The 16,235-nt window shown below is 42.6% G+C and overlaps 1 protein-coding gene and 1 long non-coding RNA gene across 3 annotated transcripts in view; one reads left to right on the forward strand and one right to left on the reverse strand.

Annotated features, from left to right (window-relative positions):
• Positions 1–16,235, forward strand: part of Morc1 (microrchidia 1) — a 199,669-nt gene that overhangs the window by 167,183 nt on the left and 16,251 nt on the right. The window contains exon 21 of the mRNA NM_010816.1: positions 13,870–13,942. Within this exon, the coding sequence (NP_034946.1) occupies positions 13,870–13,942 (73 nt within the window). The remainder of the gene's footprint in view (positions 1–13,869; positions 13,943–16,235) is intronic.
• Positions 1,699–15,421, reverse strand: Gm41458. Of its 2 annotated transcripts, none has more exons than XR_876094.2 (2): positions 15,282–15,421; positions 1,699–2,280 (listed from the first exon to the last, which is right to left on the reverse strand). It is a non-coding gene; the product is annotated as a predicted gene, 41458 (long non-coding RNA). The 2 variants fall into 2 exon arrangements; XR_876093.2 differs by lacking the exon at positions 15,282–15,421 and adding an exon at positions 3,225–3,342.

The following is a 16,235-nucleotide window of genomic DNA, read 5'->3' on the forward strand; positions in this document are numbered from 1 at the left end:
GGTCAAGAGGACTTGTTGTTCCTGCAGAAGATGCTAATTCAATCCCAGCACTGAAGTCCATTATGAGCACCCCACAACTCCAGCTCCAGGAGATCCAGCTCCAGGGCCCACACACACAGCATTTGTATACACATAAATAAAACTAGATCTAAAAAAAAAAAAAGAAGAAAAAGAAGGAAAAACAAAAACAAAAAAAACCTCAGTCCAGAATTGAGTCCTCTTTTTTGGTTTTTCAAGACAGGTTTCTCTGTGCAGTCCTGGCTGTCCTGGAACTCACTCTGTAGACCAGGCTGGCCTCAAACTCAAAAATACACCTGCCTCTGCCTCCCAAGTGCAGGGATTACAGGCATGCGCCACCACTGCCCAGCTAATATAAATTTTCTTTAGTCTGTCTTTCTCTGTATCCACCCTGTAGCTAGCCTGAACACACACTTTCCTTTTTTTTTTTTTTTTTTTTTTTTTTTCTCAGTACTCATCTCTTCTTCTAGTCAGCCTGGTATCCTGTATGAGTCATCTTATAGACGACTGTAAGAGCATTTCTGGACAGTCTCTCTTCTCAGCTCTTAGGGAGGAGAGTGTCTTTTTTTCTTTTTTAAACATCACTGTGCTTATATACCTTCCACTAACTTTTCCCATGGCTTCGTGTTCTCTTACCTTTACCTTTAAAAAATCCATTATTTTCTTATTTCCTCACATCCATTGATGATATTCTGACCTGTTTTCTGTCTCAAGCATTTCCAAACTTATGTGTAAAGTTCTGATTTGCCCTACATAATCCCAGTTGGGAAAGAAGTAGAAGCTATTTTATTGTATGCAACTATGCTGACTTTTGTCAGTAGTACCAAAGTCTGGATAAACATTACTATATGTTCCCTGTTACTGCTCATAGTGTTACATCCCTGTCAAGGACCTGTCTAAATTTAAGTAAAAACTTCTGTGCATTGCTGTGTGATAAACTGGCAATTCGACCCAGATTCCAGTCAAAAATTTGCAACTTATTTTCCACACCCAAGAGCTGGGACTTGACCTGGTAGTATCAGTCACCCATGTCCCGCCACAACACTCAAAAGTAAGGCAGTCTGAGTGACTATTACTTCATTGTGCATAAAAGCAGCAGCATAAGAAAGGGGAGCAATGGGAAGAGAATAGCAAGCAGCCTATCAAAGAGTTGTGAGTTCTTTCAAGTCATGCCACAGCCTAACCTCCCTAGAGGCTCTCTGCTTAAAGCCAGTGGTGTAATCAGGTTGTCATCCCAACAGATGGTTGCAAAAGCAAATGATTAGTTTGAAGAAAGCTCAATCAATTTAAAAAAAAAAAAAAACCTTCATGTTTGTGAAACCGAGTGAGAATAATTTCCTGAGCCTCAAATGAGAGGACAGAAGAACAAATTTTGAAATATGCATGTGCGTGCCTTCATTCACCTTTCTGGGCTACACATTCCAGATTTACGAAGAAATTTAGAAATTTTATAATTCTAATATTCTAATGGTTATTCTTTTCTTGTATCTGTCTTCATCTCCAGTAATCTTCGGTTGCTAGAGTAAATATATGAAGCAAAGATAGTTTGCTAAAAACATGTGCAAATATCTATATGTGGATGGTTTAGATTTAAAAGAATGAGATACTATACAACCTTTAAAAAAGTATTGCCCTATATCAGAAGTCTTCACAGCCAAAGTGAATTGTGCTGAGATTATGTTTTTATATTTATTTGTTTATTATCAGTGTGCTTATTTATTATATGTGCACATGCCTTCTATATTCGTGCACCTTATGTATTCAGGGGAAGAGGAAGTCAGAAGGAGCGTCAGATGCCCTGGAACTACAGTCATAGATGGTGTTAAGCTGGCAAGTGACTGATGTAAACTGAATTCCAGCCTTCTGAAAGGGCAACAAAGACCCTTGTTGCCAAGCTCTCTCTTCCATCCTCCCATGTGGCCTTTTGATCAGGCTGGCTTTAACTTGCTGTCTTCTGAAGATACTTCTCCCTCTGGTGATCAGGTCTTGAGGAAAGACTGGCATATGGATTTATCATCTGAGTTCAAAGCATCACGCTCTGCCCTCCTTTTTGATAAATACTTGATATTCTGACCTGTTTTCTGTCTCAAGCATTTCCAAACTTAAGAGTTCTGTCAACAGAATTCTGTCTTCAAAAGCTTGATGGCCAGGTTATTCTCGGAAAAATATTTTTAAGAGTCCATGGAGTCTTAGATGTTTGGGGGCGATGTACACGCCAGTGTTCAGAACAGAGTTCAACACAGTTTGGGGCCCAGGAAAGATCTGTGGATAAAGGAACAAGAGTAGATAGAGTCATCAACCTGTGTCAGAGTCAAACTAAGCCTCAAAGACACCTGGGTTGCTCTTCCTTTCAGTCATTCTCCCAGACGGGCCACTTGCTGCTGCCTGAAAGCACCAGGGATATCTGAATGCCTGGGACCAGTGACAGAGCTTCCCTGTAAATATCAAGGGACACTCACTCGGTGAGCTGCTGAGTTGTCAACTAGACTCCATTTATGGTGGTTAAAATCCATCCCACAGGACAACCCGGAACAACTGCAGCTAAATTTCGGGTATCAGTGTTAAATGGCGACTAACCCAAAACCATATAAAGAAAAAAGAATAGTAAAGAGGCCACTTCTGCTGTATTCACCCTGCTCCTTGTTCTGGGTCCTAAGACATTTCCATAAGAAACTACATTGTTGTCGCTGTAACATACACAGAATTCACCCAGTGTGAACCAAGAAAGTACCAGGGTTGTTTCTAATACTACCAAAACACTCCTGGGGAATGCTGTCATACAATATAGTCCGGAGATGCCCAGGGGCTTTGAGGAAAATTATCTATACCCAGCCTGTCTTGAGTCATCCATCAGCCGACCAGCAGACTGCTCAGACAGACAGCCACAAGATGAATGTGTGAGACATGCGAAGGCGCATCTCATGGGTGACTTAGACTGAATCTATATAGTAGGGACCTGTGAGTGAACTACCAACAACCATGACTCAAATCATGGCGGCCAATGTACGAAGCTTTCTTGTGGCAGAGATTGTGAGGGTCAATAAAAAGATAAAGCTCATAACTTTAGCCCAAAAGGAAAGGGAAAAGTAACCGGTACCTGCTGCGGTAAATCTCCATCCCAAATAAGCCCCGACAATGAAAACACAACACGGTTAATATGATTACATGCAGTGCGCCTAGACTGGGCAGATCTACCGCTACATTACCGTCTTCCACAGCTTATGAGACCCCTTAGAACTTGCAGTTTCTCCAGGTCATGTGCTTCTGCTCCACTTTTCTTCCTCTTCCTCCTCTGTGTCCTTTCCCTCTTCCATTTTCTCCTTCTTCTCTGTCTCCACCTTCCCTTTTATCTGCCCAATCATCAGCTCTCTTTTATTTTACAAATTAAGGTGGGAAGCAGGTTTACAGGAAACCACCTGAGTGTTGATTCATTCCTTGTTCACAGCCACTCACAGGAGAATTAATATCAAATATAATTAGCCTCAAGTCTATCCACAACAGGTACCCATACTCGTATCCCATGAGCCCCTTTTCATATTATGAAAAGATGACAGGCTGTAGCTTAGGGAAGCTTCAGTTTCCAATTCAAACCTACATGCTGCTTGCCAGTTTTATCAAATTTTGACCTGCTGTGGTTTACATTTTGTAAACAAAGTAGCAATATCACCTACTGCCATGGTTGCTACAGGGATGCATGGGATAATTGGTTGTGATGAAATTAAAATAATTCTGTGTAAAATGAAATGCATCTCTTAAATTATCTCTTTGATAATTGGAAGGAGCCAGATTCATTCTTTATTGTGTAACCCAGAAGAAGGAAGCAGAGAAAGCAAAATTTTCCAGGGAGAATATGGGATGGAGCAAGGGCAGGTTGTGACCCCAGAAATTGTGAGTCCTGGACCTGAAAACCAGAAAGGCTAAACAGGGAAAATGTCAGTCATGGAAGAATTAGGTGTTAATGGCCCAGCAAACTTCTGCTGCAACTCTCTATACCTATGAAGTAGGTGTTTAATGGCAATTTAAAGTTGATTTATAGTTTTGCTACATGGAAATGTTTCCTTTATTTGTTAATACAGTTCTCAGTATTTTTTTTTTTTTTGGTAGACTTAGATTTGTTTTGTGGGAATTCAACTGAATTGTGAATTCTGATTTGAAGTGTCATGGCAGGAATTGAAAGCATATGAATAATAATAACAGTAATAAAGAATCAAGGCTGCTGTGTGTTCTAGTGTTCTCCAAGCCATAGTTGCTTGGCTACTAATGACAGTAGCATTAGTATATATTCATAGTCACTGTTGAGAAGAAGGAAGAACGACTGTGTGCTAGAGAGATGAAAAAGACTCTTTAAGGAGCAAGACCTATATTTGTCTTTTAAAATAGATACACATTTTAAGAAAGGAAAAAAGTGAGGAGGGAGACATTGCAAGTGGAACCCCCTACATCCTCCCTTATTCCCTCTCCTGATAAATAGATAGATAGATAGATAGATAGAAAGATAGATAAATAAATAGATAGACAGAGATGTGAATATACACACACAAAGAGACAGACAGACAGACAGACAGACAGACAGTTGCCAAGCAGGACTTTCTGTCATTCTTCTAGGGTATTCCTGGCAGAACCTTAGGTTATAACAGGAATGTGTATTACAAAAGGTGATCTATGACATGTTAGCTCAGATTCACATTGAGAAGGGTTTGGGAAGTCATAACACTCTATGCTTGAAGTAGTAAGCAGGCAGAGCCTGCAGGAAGCTTTCACTGTGTTTTTGTTAACGGTGGAGTTTTCTCTTTTTCTTTTTTCCCCCAATCCTTATCAGACAATGAAAATGACTGAATCAGAGGGAGAAGGTGTTAAAGCAATTAAACCAAACAAATAAAAACACAAGTAGGATCTTACTGCCTGGAAATAAGAAAAGGAAGAAGATGAGAGACAGATTGTGCATTGTGGTAAAGAGTATGAAAGACTTAATGATAAAATCAGCGTTCAGTCAAATGTACGCTATAAAGGATAAGGGACCAGATGAACAGTGGAATCTGCTTGGTGTCCAGTAATAACACTGAGGATTTGAGGTGTCAGCAAGATATTTGCCTTTAAATGCAAGTTCGGTTGTGTAGGTGAGGGGGCCCAGTAAAGGAGCTGCCAGCACAACTGCTCCATGATCCGGTTATGGATTTAACTGTAGATATGAGAGGGAACAGCCAGAGAGGCATCTGCAAGAGCCTGGGGTAGAGAGAGGAAGAAGCAGACTGGCCATGGCCAGGACTAAGAATGTGGGAGAGAACGATGAAGGTGGTGGTAAGAGAGTAAGAGAGGGACAGAGTGACTGAGCCAGTGGTGGGCTCAGAGGAGGGTGAGGAGCTGTGGCAATTGAGGGGCCAGGAGGCTAGCTTGTGCACTTTGACATTTCCAACAAGCACTTCTGAGTAGGGACTGGAGGGACTTTGATATGCAGCCAAGGCCAAGGATAAATGTCAGTAGAAAGCCAAATGCCCCTCCTTACAGAAGAAAAGGAGACTCCTTTTGGCCAGAGGGAACCCGTTCTACAAGTTTTGAGGAATGCTGGTTTTTATTTAACCACCAGAACTCCTATGGTCTAGCTTGAGCTGATTTGGGGCTCTGTGGACTGCTTTTGGAGTCTGGGGAGAAAGTTTCCTTTGGGCCTGACCAGTTGGCAGTATCTAGAGCAAGCGTGGAAGGTGGAGGGTGGGGGCTGATGAAGGCACTGTGTGCATAAGATGTGGTAGCTTGCCCTTCTGTGGTTTCAGTTGTACAGTGAGAGGTGGAGGAGAATAAAACAATTATTTGCTAAGGGATCATTGAGACAGAGAAGCCTACAGGAAAGAAGAAAGAATTCCGAGAGAGGGGGTTTTTGTGTTCCTTCCCGAAGAGACACTGTGTCTAGCCTTTAAACCCTGCATTTTGCACAAAGCCAGTCTGGTTGAGTCAGACTTTCTGAGTTGAGTTGCTGTTTTGTTGCCTCCACAGTGACCACTCTGGCCAGCATCATCTCTTCTAGAGCAACTACAGAAGCCTCATTAAGAATCTTAATATTCGTCGGGCAGTGGTGGCGCACGCCTTTAATCCCAGCACTTGGGAGGCAGAGGCAGGTGGATCTTTGAGTTTGAGACCAGCCTGGTCTACAGAGTGAGTTCCAGGACAGCCAGGGCTACACAGAGAAACCCTGTCTCGAAAACAAAACAAAACCAAACAAAACAAAACACCAACCAAACAAAAAATCTTAATATTCTTCTTGGCCTCCACCAGTCTTAAAACCATGAATGTCTCACTTGAAGTCTAAGTTGTCTTAAGCGCTTCTCCTACCCTGACTTTTCTAATAATTCCTCATTCTCAGACAAAACTCAATGTCCTTGCTGTGGCTCCAGTACTCCAGATGAACTGAGCCGGGCTGTGACAAGCATAACAGATATATGTGTGTAGGGAGTCTGTAGACGAGACAATAAGGCTCCTTTTGGCACACAGAAATCCCATTTTTACAGGTCCCTGAGTAATTCTGCATCTTTGGAGTTTTTAAAAAAATATTATTATTATTAGATATTTTCTTCATTTACATTTCGTATGCTATCTAGCCCCTTTCTAGTTTCCTCTCTGAAAATCCCCTATCACCTTTCCACATCTGCTCCCCAACATGTCTCCTCATTCCTTTCCTTGCCTTCCAACACTCTAGTAAGTACTAATTGAACAAAAATAGAAAAATGGAACATGATATCAGGTACCGAAAGTTCTGTAAAAGCAAAACAAAACAAAACAAAACAAAACAAAACAGGCAAGAAGAAAAGAGTGTAAACCCAAGCTTTCCTTTGTGGTTTCTAATTCCTGGACTTCATTTTGCACAGACCCTACCACTATTATCAAAGAGCACACATGTCTATTCAAGATTTTGTATGCTGTTAACTATTGACCTAGATATTGGGGATCTGGCAGAGGGAACGTTGTGATGGCAGCACTCACTCCTTGTTCTAAGCTAAGCATGGGCTTTGACATGCATAACAGATGTGTGTGTGTGTGTGTGTGTGTGTGTATAGGGAGTCTTTAGACGAGGCAATAAGGGAGTGGCTCCTTTTGGCAGACAGAAAACCCATTTTTACAGGTCCCTGAGAAATTGTGCAGGGGAGCTTCTGCCAGCATTCCTAGTCCAGCTGGAGCTGAGCCAAGACCGTCATTTTGGGGTTTTTCACTGCTTTGGGGGAACTGGGGTTCCAGTTGCACCTGATATGTAGGGGCAGGATCTGATGGGACATAAGATGGCTAAGTGAATACGTTGCATGGTAGGTGGTTCTACATGCTCAGGAGGAACCGAGGCAAGGGGAAGGGCTAGGCACATCTTTGTTGGTTGTGTATATTTGGATGGTAATTTTAGGTAAGGTGTTCAAGTAGCTCAGAGACGGCAGCAGTGAATGGAGGCAAGAAAAAAAGGATGGATCCAGGAGTAAAACCAAGTCACCAGACAGAGAGAGCCAAAGACCCCTGAGATCCAAGGGCGGCTGACATATTAACGGAGGTGGGGAGTGTGGGGGGTGTGTGAGGAGGTGGCTGCAAAGCAGAAACAGAAGAAAAGGGGCAGAGAACATAGACCAGCTAGGTCGGCTATGCAAGGTCTTATGTTCCTCTTGCTCATCTGTTAGGTTTTCTTTGCAGAATTGGTTGTCACCTGATATTGAGTATGTATTGTTTTGCTTATTAAAGATCTTTCGCATACATTAGAAAATAGGCTGCAAACCGCAGGACTTTGAACTTCACACCACATTAGGGCTTGATTGCACTACAAACTCACCTTTAATGGAAAACTGAACGTGTGAAGGGGAGGGGCCTGTAACAACACACTATCTATGAAGAGGAAAAAAACAGCCTGTTGAATTGACAGAAGGCTATTTACTTATCTGATAGCTTTCTTAAGTCCTTGACAATAATGTGCACCCAGCGGGGGCAAAGGCACCAAGGAAGAGAAGGAAAGAAACCTAATGATGCCATCCAGTTCCCAAGTTTCCTGGCAACATTTAAATCAGGTGTTGCACAGCTGGTTACCCGTGCTGCTCTCCAACATAGTCCGGGCTTATAGGTCTTCTGACAGAGAGACTTTACAAAGTGAGCAGGTGATCCTGTAACTGGCTCGCCTGCCCAGCAGGAATAAACACATTCTGAAGAGACTCTTTTCTTCCCCCTCTAGACCATCAGAAAGGATGAACTCCGGGAAATTTGAACTTCCCTAGGAATCTCCTGCTAAGAGGGGAAATGGTTAAAGCCTAGAAGAAATCTCCTGAGAGAACTCTCTGCTCTTGGAGAAAGATTTAAAATTCTTCAGAGAACCTTGAAGGAAAGACTCAGGGCTGACCCAGCAGGAGGCAGGGTACTGTACCTTGCTGGAGTGTTTAGTTAGTTCATGCTTCCTGTTTTAAAGCCTACCCTTAGTCAGGAACCCAGAGATGGGCTTGGGGTGTGACCAGATCTCTTTGTTCCCCTTCATAATGTGGCTGGCTAAAGGAGTAAATCTCCTTTTTATCCTTTGTTTTGTTTTACTTTTTACTTTTAATTTGGCCTTTTGTTCTTTTTTTTTTTTTTTTATTCTCCCTTTCTCCCAGCCTCCTCTGTTCTTGTTCATTTTTTGTTTTTTGTTTTTTGTTTTTTTTTTTTTGAGGCAAGCTCTCACTATGTAGCCTTAGACCAGGCTGGCCTTGAGTGCTTTCAGAATCTCTTCCCTGTGCCGTAAGTGGAATGCTGGTTTTAAAGGCATGCCCCAGCACCCTTAGCCTAATTTGGCCTTTTTTAGGTGGCTTACTGAAAAGGACAGGTGCTCTAACCTAGGAAGAAAAATACATTTTTGGGTGTCAACTGTCTACAGCAAGTGAACCCCAAGTGGAGAGGAAAGATGGCCATTCTGGCTGCTGCCTGAGTCTTTATTCTCCAGGGACACTTTCCTCTTTTTTTCTTTTCTTTTTTCTTTTCTTTTTTTTTTTTCTCTGTATAGCCCTGGCTGTCCTGGACCTCACTCTGTAGACCAGGCTGGCCTCGAACTCAGAAATCTGCCTGCCTCTGCCTCCTGAGTGCTGGGATTAAAGGCGTGCGCCACCACACCCGGCTGAGAGTTTTTTTAAAAGGCAGATTTGATGGACAAAATAGGCGGGATTACAGGGTCAGAACATAACCATAAGTTAGTCATAATGACATCCTGAAACAAAAACATGACTGCAAAGTGGCCAGAATAAAGTCGTTATAACAACCTTCTGAAGCAGTGGGGGTAGGGTCGCAAGATGATTTTGAAACAAGAACATGGCTGCCATTTCCTGGAACACACAGTGCAGAACTGTTTGTAGTTAAGGTTCTAAGTGGGATATAGCCCAATCTTTGAAAAACAGAGGTTTAATCATAAACAGAAATGAATCTAGTTTGTCTGTACTATGAGATGGCTTTCCAGCCTAAGATGGAGGCAGGCTAGTTCATCAATGAAATCATGACTGGCCATTTTTGCAATTGGAGGCTCCTCAGGGAAAGCACATTTCATGATAAATATTGACATGTGTCGGTGTTGAGATGTTCTAATTTTAGTTAGTTGCAGAGACACAATACATTATGTTGTATGTAATGTCTTACAGTTCAGTATCTTAATATCTAAATATGTTACAGGAGGTTCTCGGTTTCTTTTGAGGTGCTTAGTCTTAACGTGGGAATTTGGAAATAGGACTCAGAAAGAAACTTGAGGGCCACTTAGTTTGAGAGAAAGCAAAACAATTAGCCTTGGAAGTAGAGTTTGTAGAATGCTCCGGGGAGGAACAGAAGTCTTCAGAGTATGGACGAAAATGCCCAATGTCAGCACAGCCATCCTTGGGATTTTAGATCCACGGAAAAAACAGAATAAGGGAGATGTTAGGGTTTTGTTGCAGCTGCCGCTACTTGTTTTTGTGCTGTTTTCCTTGGGGCTCAAGAGAATAGTCCAAGCTTACCAGTAAAGATTGCAGATAGCTGCATTATGGGAAGGACAGCTACTGAGTACTAAGGACTTAGAAGTTGCCTCCCCAGGCCTGAGCAATAAAATTCAGATTCTATTCATGTGGAAAGGAGAAGTAGTTTTCCCTTAACAAGCCTCCACCCTTCTTCTTTTCATTTGCTATTTTGGATCTTGAGAAGGGGCTGTTGTAATTTTCCCTTCTGTATGTGGGTTTTGTCATGGAAATTCTACTTTCTTGGGGTCCAGCCTTTCTATAGTATTATATTATAGCCAATGAAGGGGACATACTTGTCTCTTTACAATGTATTTATTCCAGCCAGGCAGGCTGGCCACAAAATTATGCTTCTCCTTTAGGCCCTACCATGCTTGTTGCAGACAAAATTGAAGTTGAGACATTTTAAAAATCATGCCAGGATTGAACTGTAATATCATTTGCCATTTGGGAGGTGTTATCTGTCTTATGGTTTAAGTAAAAATCTCAGCAGATATTCCCAAACTGCAGAGTGCAAGCCATAGTCCAGCTACTGAAGAAGATAAGGAAACGTCATTGAAGACAGATTTCTTGTGTCACCCTGAACAAATTCAGACCCTCTAAACAGAACTGCATTGTGAGAGAAGACGAAACAGATGTTTTCCTGAAACAGATGACTAGAACCTTAGTTAGAGAAAAGTAATGTAGGCAGTGAGTTAATTAATTTTTTCCCTACACTTTAAATGTAAGTACTAAGGAAAATAAGCCAGACATGGTGGCGTAAACCTTTAGTACTGTCACTCAAGAGGCAGACGCAAGTGGATGTCTGAATTCAAGGATAGCCTGTTCTATACAGAGCAAGTTCCACCGTGAAACATTGTCTCAAGAAACCAAAACCAAACAAACAAAGGAATAAATAAAACAGGTGTCTGAGGTTGTATGGCTTTCTAGTGGAGACAGCCTCAACAACAGAATAGGAATAACAGAATAGGAAAACAATAACTTTATGAGTCTGTGTTAACAAGAACAGGATGAAGTCCTCTGTGGTCCATGCTGCCTCAGAGGGCCATGTCTGTGTTGTGCTGTAGTTGGGGGACCTGTTGGTGTCTGTGGCCTGTGTTACCACCAAAGGCCACTGTCCACGTTGCCATCTGAAGCCATGTTGATGTTTGTGGGTCTTGCTGCCACTGGATCCAAATTGGTGTCCATGGCCCTGTTTACCCCAAGTCTGTGTTGATGTCACTGCCACTGGGGTCATGATGGTGTCCATGAAGTATGCTGCAGCAGGGAGCCATGTTGATGTCTGTGGTTTGTACTGCCACCAGAGATCCTGCTGAGGTCTGTGGTGTGTGATGATGCTGGAGACCATGTGGAAGTCGTGATCCATGCTTCTACTGGGCTGTAAAGGGTAATGGAGCAAATTTTGCCATGGTATCGATGACTGCAGACTCACAGTTGAGAGAGGGATGTAGAAGGCTTCTATGACAACCCCTATCCCCGTTCTACAACCCACCCCCCAAAAGTAACAGCCTAGGAAGGAAACTGTTAAAGACAACTCTTAAAAATTGTGATAAGGACATTGAAGTGTGTCTTTCCACAGTTGAGGGCTTTTGGCAGGGATGCATGTGGGGAAGGACTCAGGGTTTTTGTTTTTTGTTTGTTTGTTTGTTTCTTTTGTTTTCTTCTTCTTCTTCTTCTTCTTCTTCTTCTTCTTCTTCTTCTTCTTCTTCTTCTTCTTCTTCTTCTTCTTCTTCTTCTTCTTCTTCCCCTTCTCCTCCTCCCCCTTCTTCCTCTTCCCCCTTCTTCCTCTTCCCCTTCTCCTCCTCCTCCTCCTTCTTTCTCCTCCTCCTCCTCCTCCTCCTCCTCCTCCTTCTTTCTCCTCCTCCTCCTCCTCCTCCTCCTCCTCCTCCTTCTTCTTCTTCTTCTTCTTCTTCTTCTTCTTCTTCTTCGAGGTAATAAGAGTTTGGGTGGACCTGGGAGGACTCAAAAGTAAGTAAGCTTTGGGTGCATGGTGTAAAATTCCCAAATAATCAATAAAAATATTATGCTGGAAAAAAAGGAGCACTCACAAGAAGTGTTCTTTGCTGGGAATAGTGCCAGTTTTCTTCAGATTAGATGCTTCCTCTGGACAAGGGCTTGTCTTATCATAAGCCAAGTCACCAAGGAAAATCGATACACATGAACAGACTCATCACACATTAAAGTGCTGATATTCAAAGACATGCAAAGTTTTCCTGAGATTGTCTTACAGTCACTCCTAACTGCTATGGAAATTTTGCTACTTATAACCTGCTCAAAGCTATTTAGTCCAAATATAGAGAAGCTTAGTATCATGTAGCTTTTCTTTATACAGCAGAGAAAACTATTAATTTTATGAGGTGTCAGAAATATAGGAAGGCATACATTTGAAAGTCACTCTCAAGATTTTCACAAAATGAACTTCAGAAATATGCATTTTCATTTCTTTTCCTGGAAAATTCAGATAGTTGCAATGTAAACATGAACATATTCTAACTGCACCACAGTAGCTGAAAAACGACTGTTTCCCCTGCCTGGGAGGCTCTACTTTCTGTTTGAATGGAAAAGCCAAGGGCAATGATGGGCAGCTATAGTTATTCAGTTGCTAGGCTACAGGTGTGCCTATTAACCTGCCTTGAGACAGTGCTGGTTTCCAAAGTGTGCAGGAATCCACTGTTGTTTCCTGGTAGAGGGGGAAAGGCAGTTTGACTTCTCTTCTGGCCATGTTTGGTTAGAGGTGTGTATGGCTGAGGAAGGCTAAGGAAACTCTCAGAATGAAGAATCTTAAGGAAACAAGCTGCCTCTGCAGGTGTCCATGGGGTGGGGGTGGGGTCCCCAAAACAAAAGACAGGGCAGAACCTTGGCTTCTTTCTATTTTCTCAATCTTTTACGTCATTAATTTTTTAAAAAAAATATTTATTGTTTTATGTTTATATGAGTACACTGTTGCTGTCTTCAGATACTCCAGAAGAGGGCATTAGATCCAATTACCGATGGTTGTGAGCCACCATGTGTTTGCTGGGAATTGAACTCATGACCTTTGGAAGAGCAGCCAGTGCTCTTAACCGCTAGCCCAAGTCATTAATTTTTTAACTGCTTATTTTTCTACCTTGATAAAATTTACAACATATTTAAAGGCATCATACTGAGTTTCTTTTTTTTCCTTGAAGGTCACATTCAAATTCATCTCCCCTTTCCCCATGCCCCTCCCCCTTCCCTGTGCTCCTCCCACTTCTCTGTGCCCCTTCCCCTTCTGCATGCCCCTCCTCTCATCTATGGAGCTGTCTTCTGGAAATGTAAATTTGTTTCCATTGAGCCCTGTCCATGGGACTCCGGAGAATTCCCAGTGTGATGTTAGGTAGGTGAGGTTTACAATTTAATTTAAGGAATGTTATTCCTCACCCTGACTTTACAAACATCCTTCATAGAGATCTGCCTGCATCTGAAGCTGGAGCACTAGAATTAAAGGTGAGCCCCACAGCAGCCAGCAACCTCCATTTCTTGCACCGATGCTGAGCTCCTACTTTGTCTTAGCTGTGTGATGAACCTCACCCAAACTACACATTTATTGCCAGTGAATCGAATACTTGACTCACTTGCTGCAGCCTCTGTTACAGCCACATGTAAGATCAATTTCAGAAATAAATAGGTCATTTTAAAAGTCTATAGAGATACTAGGAATGAGTGTAGAGTCTCAAAGATGGTCATTCTGGAGGGGCTCACCACCATAGCCGTCTCCAGTGACTGTTCACTGCCTCAAAAACCTGACCATAGTTTGGTGCTGATTTACTTATGATCTGCCGCCTGTGATGTGGATGCTGCGTTTTCAAGGCTTGGCTCCGCTCTGTCATATGTCCTATGTGCTTGCACAATTTTAAATGTAGAACTTGTTTTTCAGGTTTGGGATCAAAGCAGCACCAAGGTCTCACTGAAACAAGAAGAAGAGGAGGAAGTTCCCCTCATAAAGCCAGGTAAAACAATGCAGAGGACTCTAGAGTTGCTGTTGTTCTCAGTCTTTGACTGCCGGGACAGCAATTTGGACTTGAATAAGCTTGGGTTTTTTGTTGTTGTTGTTGTTGTTTTGGTTTTTCGAGACAGGGTTTCTCTGTATAGCCCTGGCTGTCCTGGAACTCACTCTGTAGACCAGGCTGGCCTCGAACTCAGAAATCTGCCTGCCTCTGCCTCCCGAGTGCTGGGATTAAAGACGTGCACCACGACGGCTGGCTTTCCTTTTTTTTTCTCTTTTTTTCTTGATTTATAAGCTTGTTTTAGAAGAGCAGGTCTCAACCTATGGGTCTAGACCCCTTTGGGGTCACATATCAGACCCTTACATTATGATTTATAACAGTAGCAAAATTACAGTTAGGAAGCAACAACAAAATAATTTTATGGTTGGGCTCACCACATGAGGACCTGTATTATGTGGTCACAGTAGAGGAAGGCTGAGATCCACCATTCTAGAAGGAGAAAGGATAGAAAGAGAACAGTGCAGAGACATGCCTCCTGTCTAGGAACAGTGTCTTGCACACTGCCCCACTGCCTTCAACTCCCACAGGCTTGGGCCAGGCCACATTGAATTCACTTTGGAAAATAGTTTTTTGTTGAGATTCAGACCTGGAACAAAAGGCTGAGGGGCATATTTTACATACCAAAGTGTACCTGGCCTCCAGGTTCTCCTGACATCCCTCAGTCCCTAACTGTTTCAAGATATGGCTGGCAGACTGCCCTGGGCCCTGAACTTTCCAGCAGTCACTGGGCATCCCCTCCCTTAGAAGCCAACGTTTTGCCTGAGTTACTCCCCTTCCTCTCTCTCTCTCTCTCTCTCTGTCTCTCTCTCTCTCTGTCTCTCTGCTGTCTCTCTGTCTCTCTCCCTCCTCTCTCTCTCCCCCCACCCCGTGAGTGTGTGTGTGTGTGTGCGTGTGTGCTCGCGCGTGTGTGTCTCTATGTGTCTCTGTCTCTCTCTTCCTTCTCTGCTCCTGTGCTTTCTCTTTCTCTTGCCCCTCCTCTGTCTCCCTCCCATGGCAACTCCACTGATCCCCTTCTATGTGGTCAGTGTCAGAAAGCTGCTTCCCCATAAACCTGCCCTTTCTATACTCTACTCTGGCTCAACTCATGCCACCATGGAGAATATCTTAACAATTTTCACAATCCGTTTTAAAATTATAATGTTTGCCCCAGGTTTCAGTCTTCTACTCTCCTTCCTGCTTTTATGATTTCTCCAAGACTCCCCAAGAATATCTCAGCAAATCTATTCATGATTTATTTCATGTTCATACGATTTAAAGCATTTCAGATGAGATTTGAACTTACAGCAGAAAGTGCTCATCTAACAACGTTCAAGCCAGCAAAAGTCTCCATGGACAGTTGTCCCTGGGAAACCTTCATCCTTCGTAGTAGCCATTCTTCATCAGTCCAGTATTTGTGTCTCATCCTAAGGCTGCCATTGTGCATTCTCTCTTTACCACTCTGTCCCTGGCTCCAGGCAACACACGCAGTGCATTTACTGTTAGTGCCTCTGGTTGTTTTGTTTGTTTTTGTTTTGGGACAAGGTCTCACTGTGTAGGCCTGGCTGGCCTTGAATGAGCTGTGAGAACTGACTAGTCTCAGATTACAGAGCTCTGTTTGCCTCTGCCTCCTGAGTGCTGGAATTTAAGGTGTGCACTCCCATGCCCAGCAATTGTCCTTACAGTAAACTTAAGTTCCAAAGTCTTTCTTAGTCTTCTTACTTGGTGACCCTCAGCCAACATACTTGACTTTGTCATTCCTAGCACTCCCCCCCCCTCTTTTTCTCCTTTCCTCTTCCATCTACACCATCATTTTGCAATCACTTCCCTGGCAATGTGTTTTTCCTGGCATCCTCTGTTTCCTTGGTAACGTCTTCCTGGCATCCTTTGTTGCTTCTATAACCTTCGCAGCTATTTACTTACAACTTCACCTTTGAACTCATCAGCGAGGCCCTAAGAAATCACAGTCTTTCCTTTTCATCTTAATTAGAATGAGTTTTAATTCTACAACAAGGACATTTTTTTGGTAATGGTCTCTTAATTTTAAATCCAACATCTTAATTTTAGTGCCAGTTTTTCAGAGGTTTCCAACCACTACTTTGCCATCAAGTGTGGTTCCAATTGGTGATACAAAAATTGTTAATATAATTTTGATCTTAAAATTTATATTTAACTTCAAGTACTCATTTGAAGTTTGGCCAGAATGAATTTTGAAAAATTTCCAATGTTTGTCATTGTGGACTAGTTGACTGTTGTTTTT

This window comes from Mus musculus, chromosome 16 (genome assembly GCF_000001635.26).
Source record: "Mus musculus strain C57BL/6J chromosome 16, GRCm38.p6 C57BL/6J".
Taxonomy (NCBI): Eukaryota; Metazoa; Chordata; class Mammalia; order Rodentia; family Muridae; genus Mus; species Mus musculus.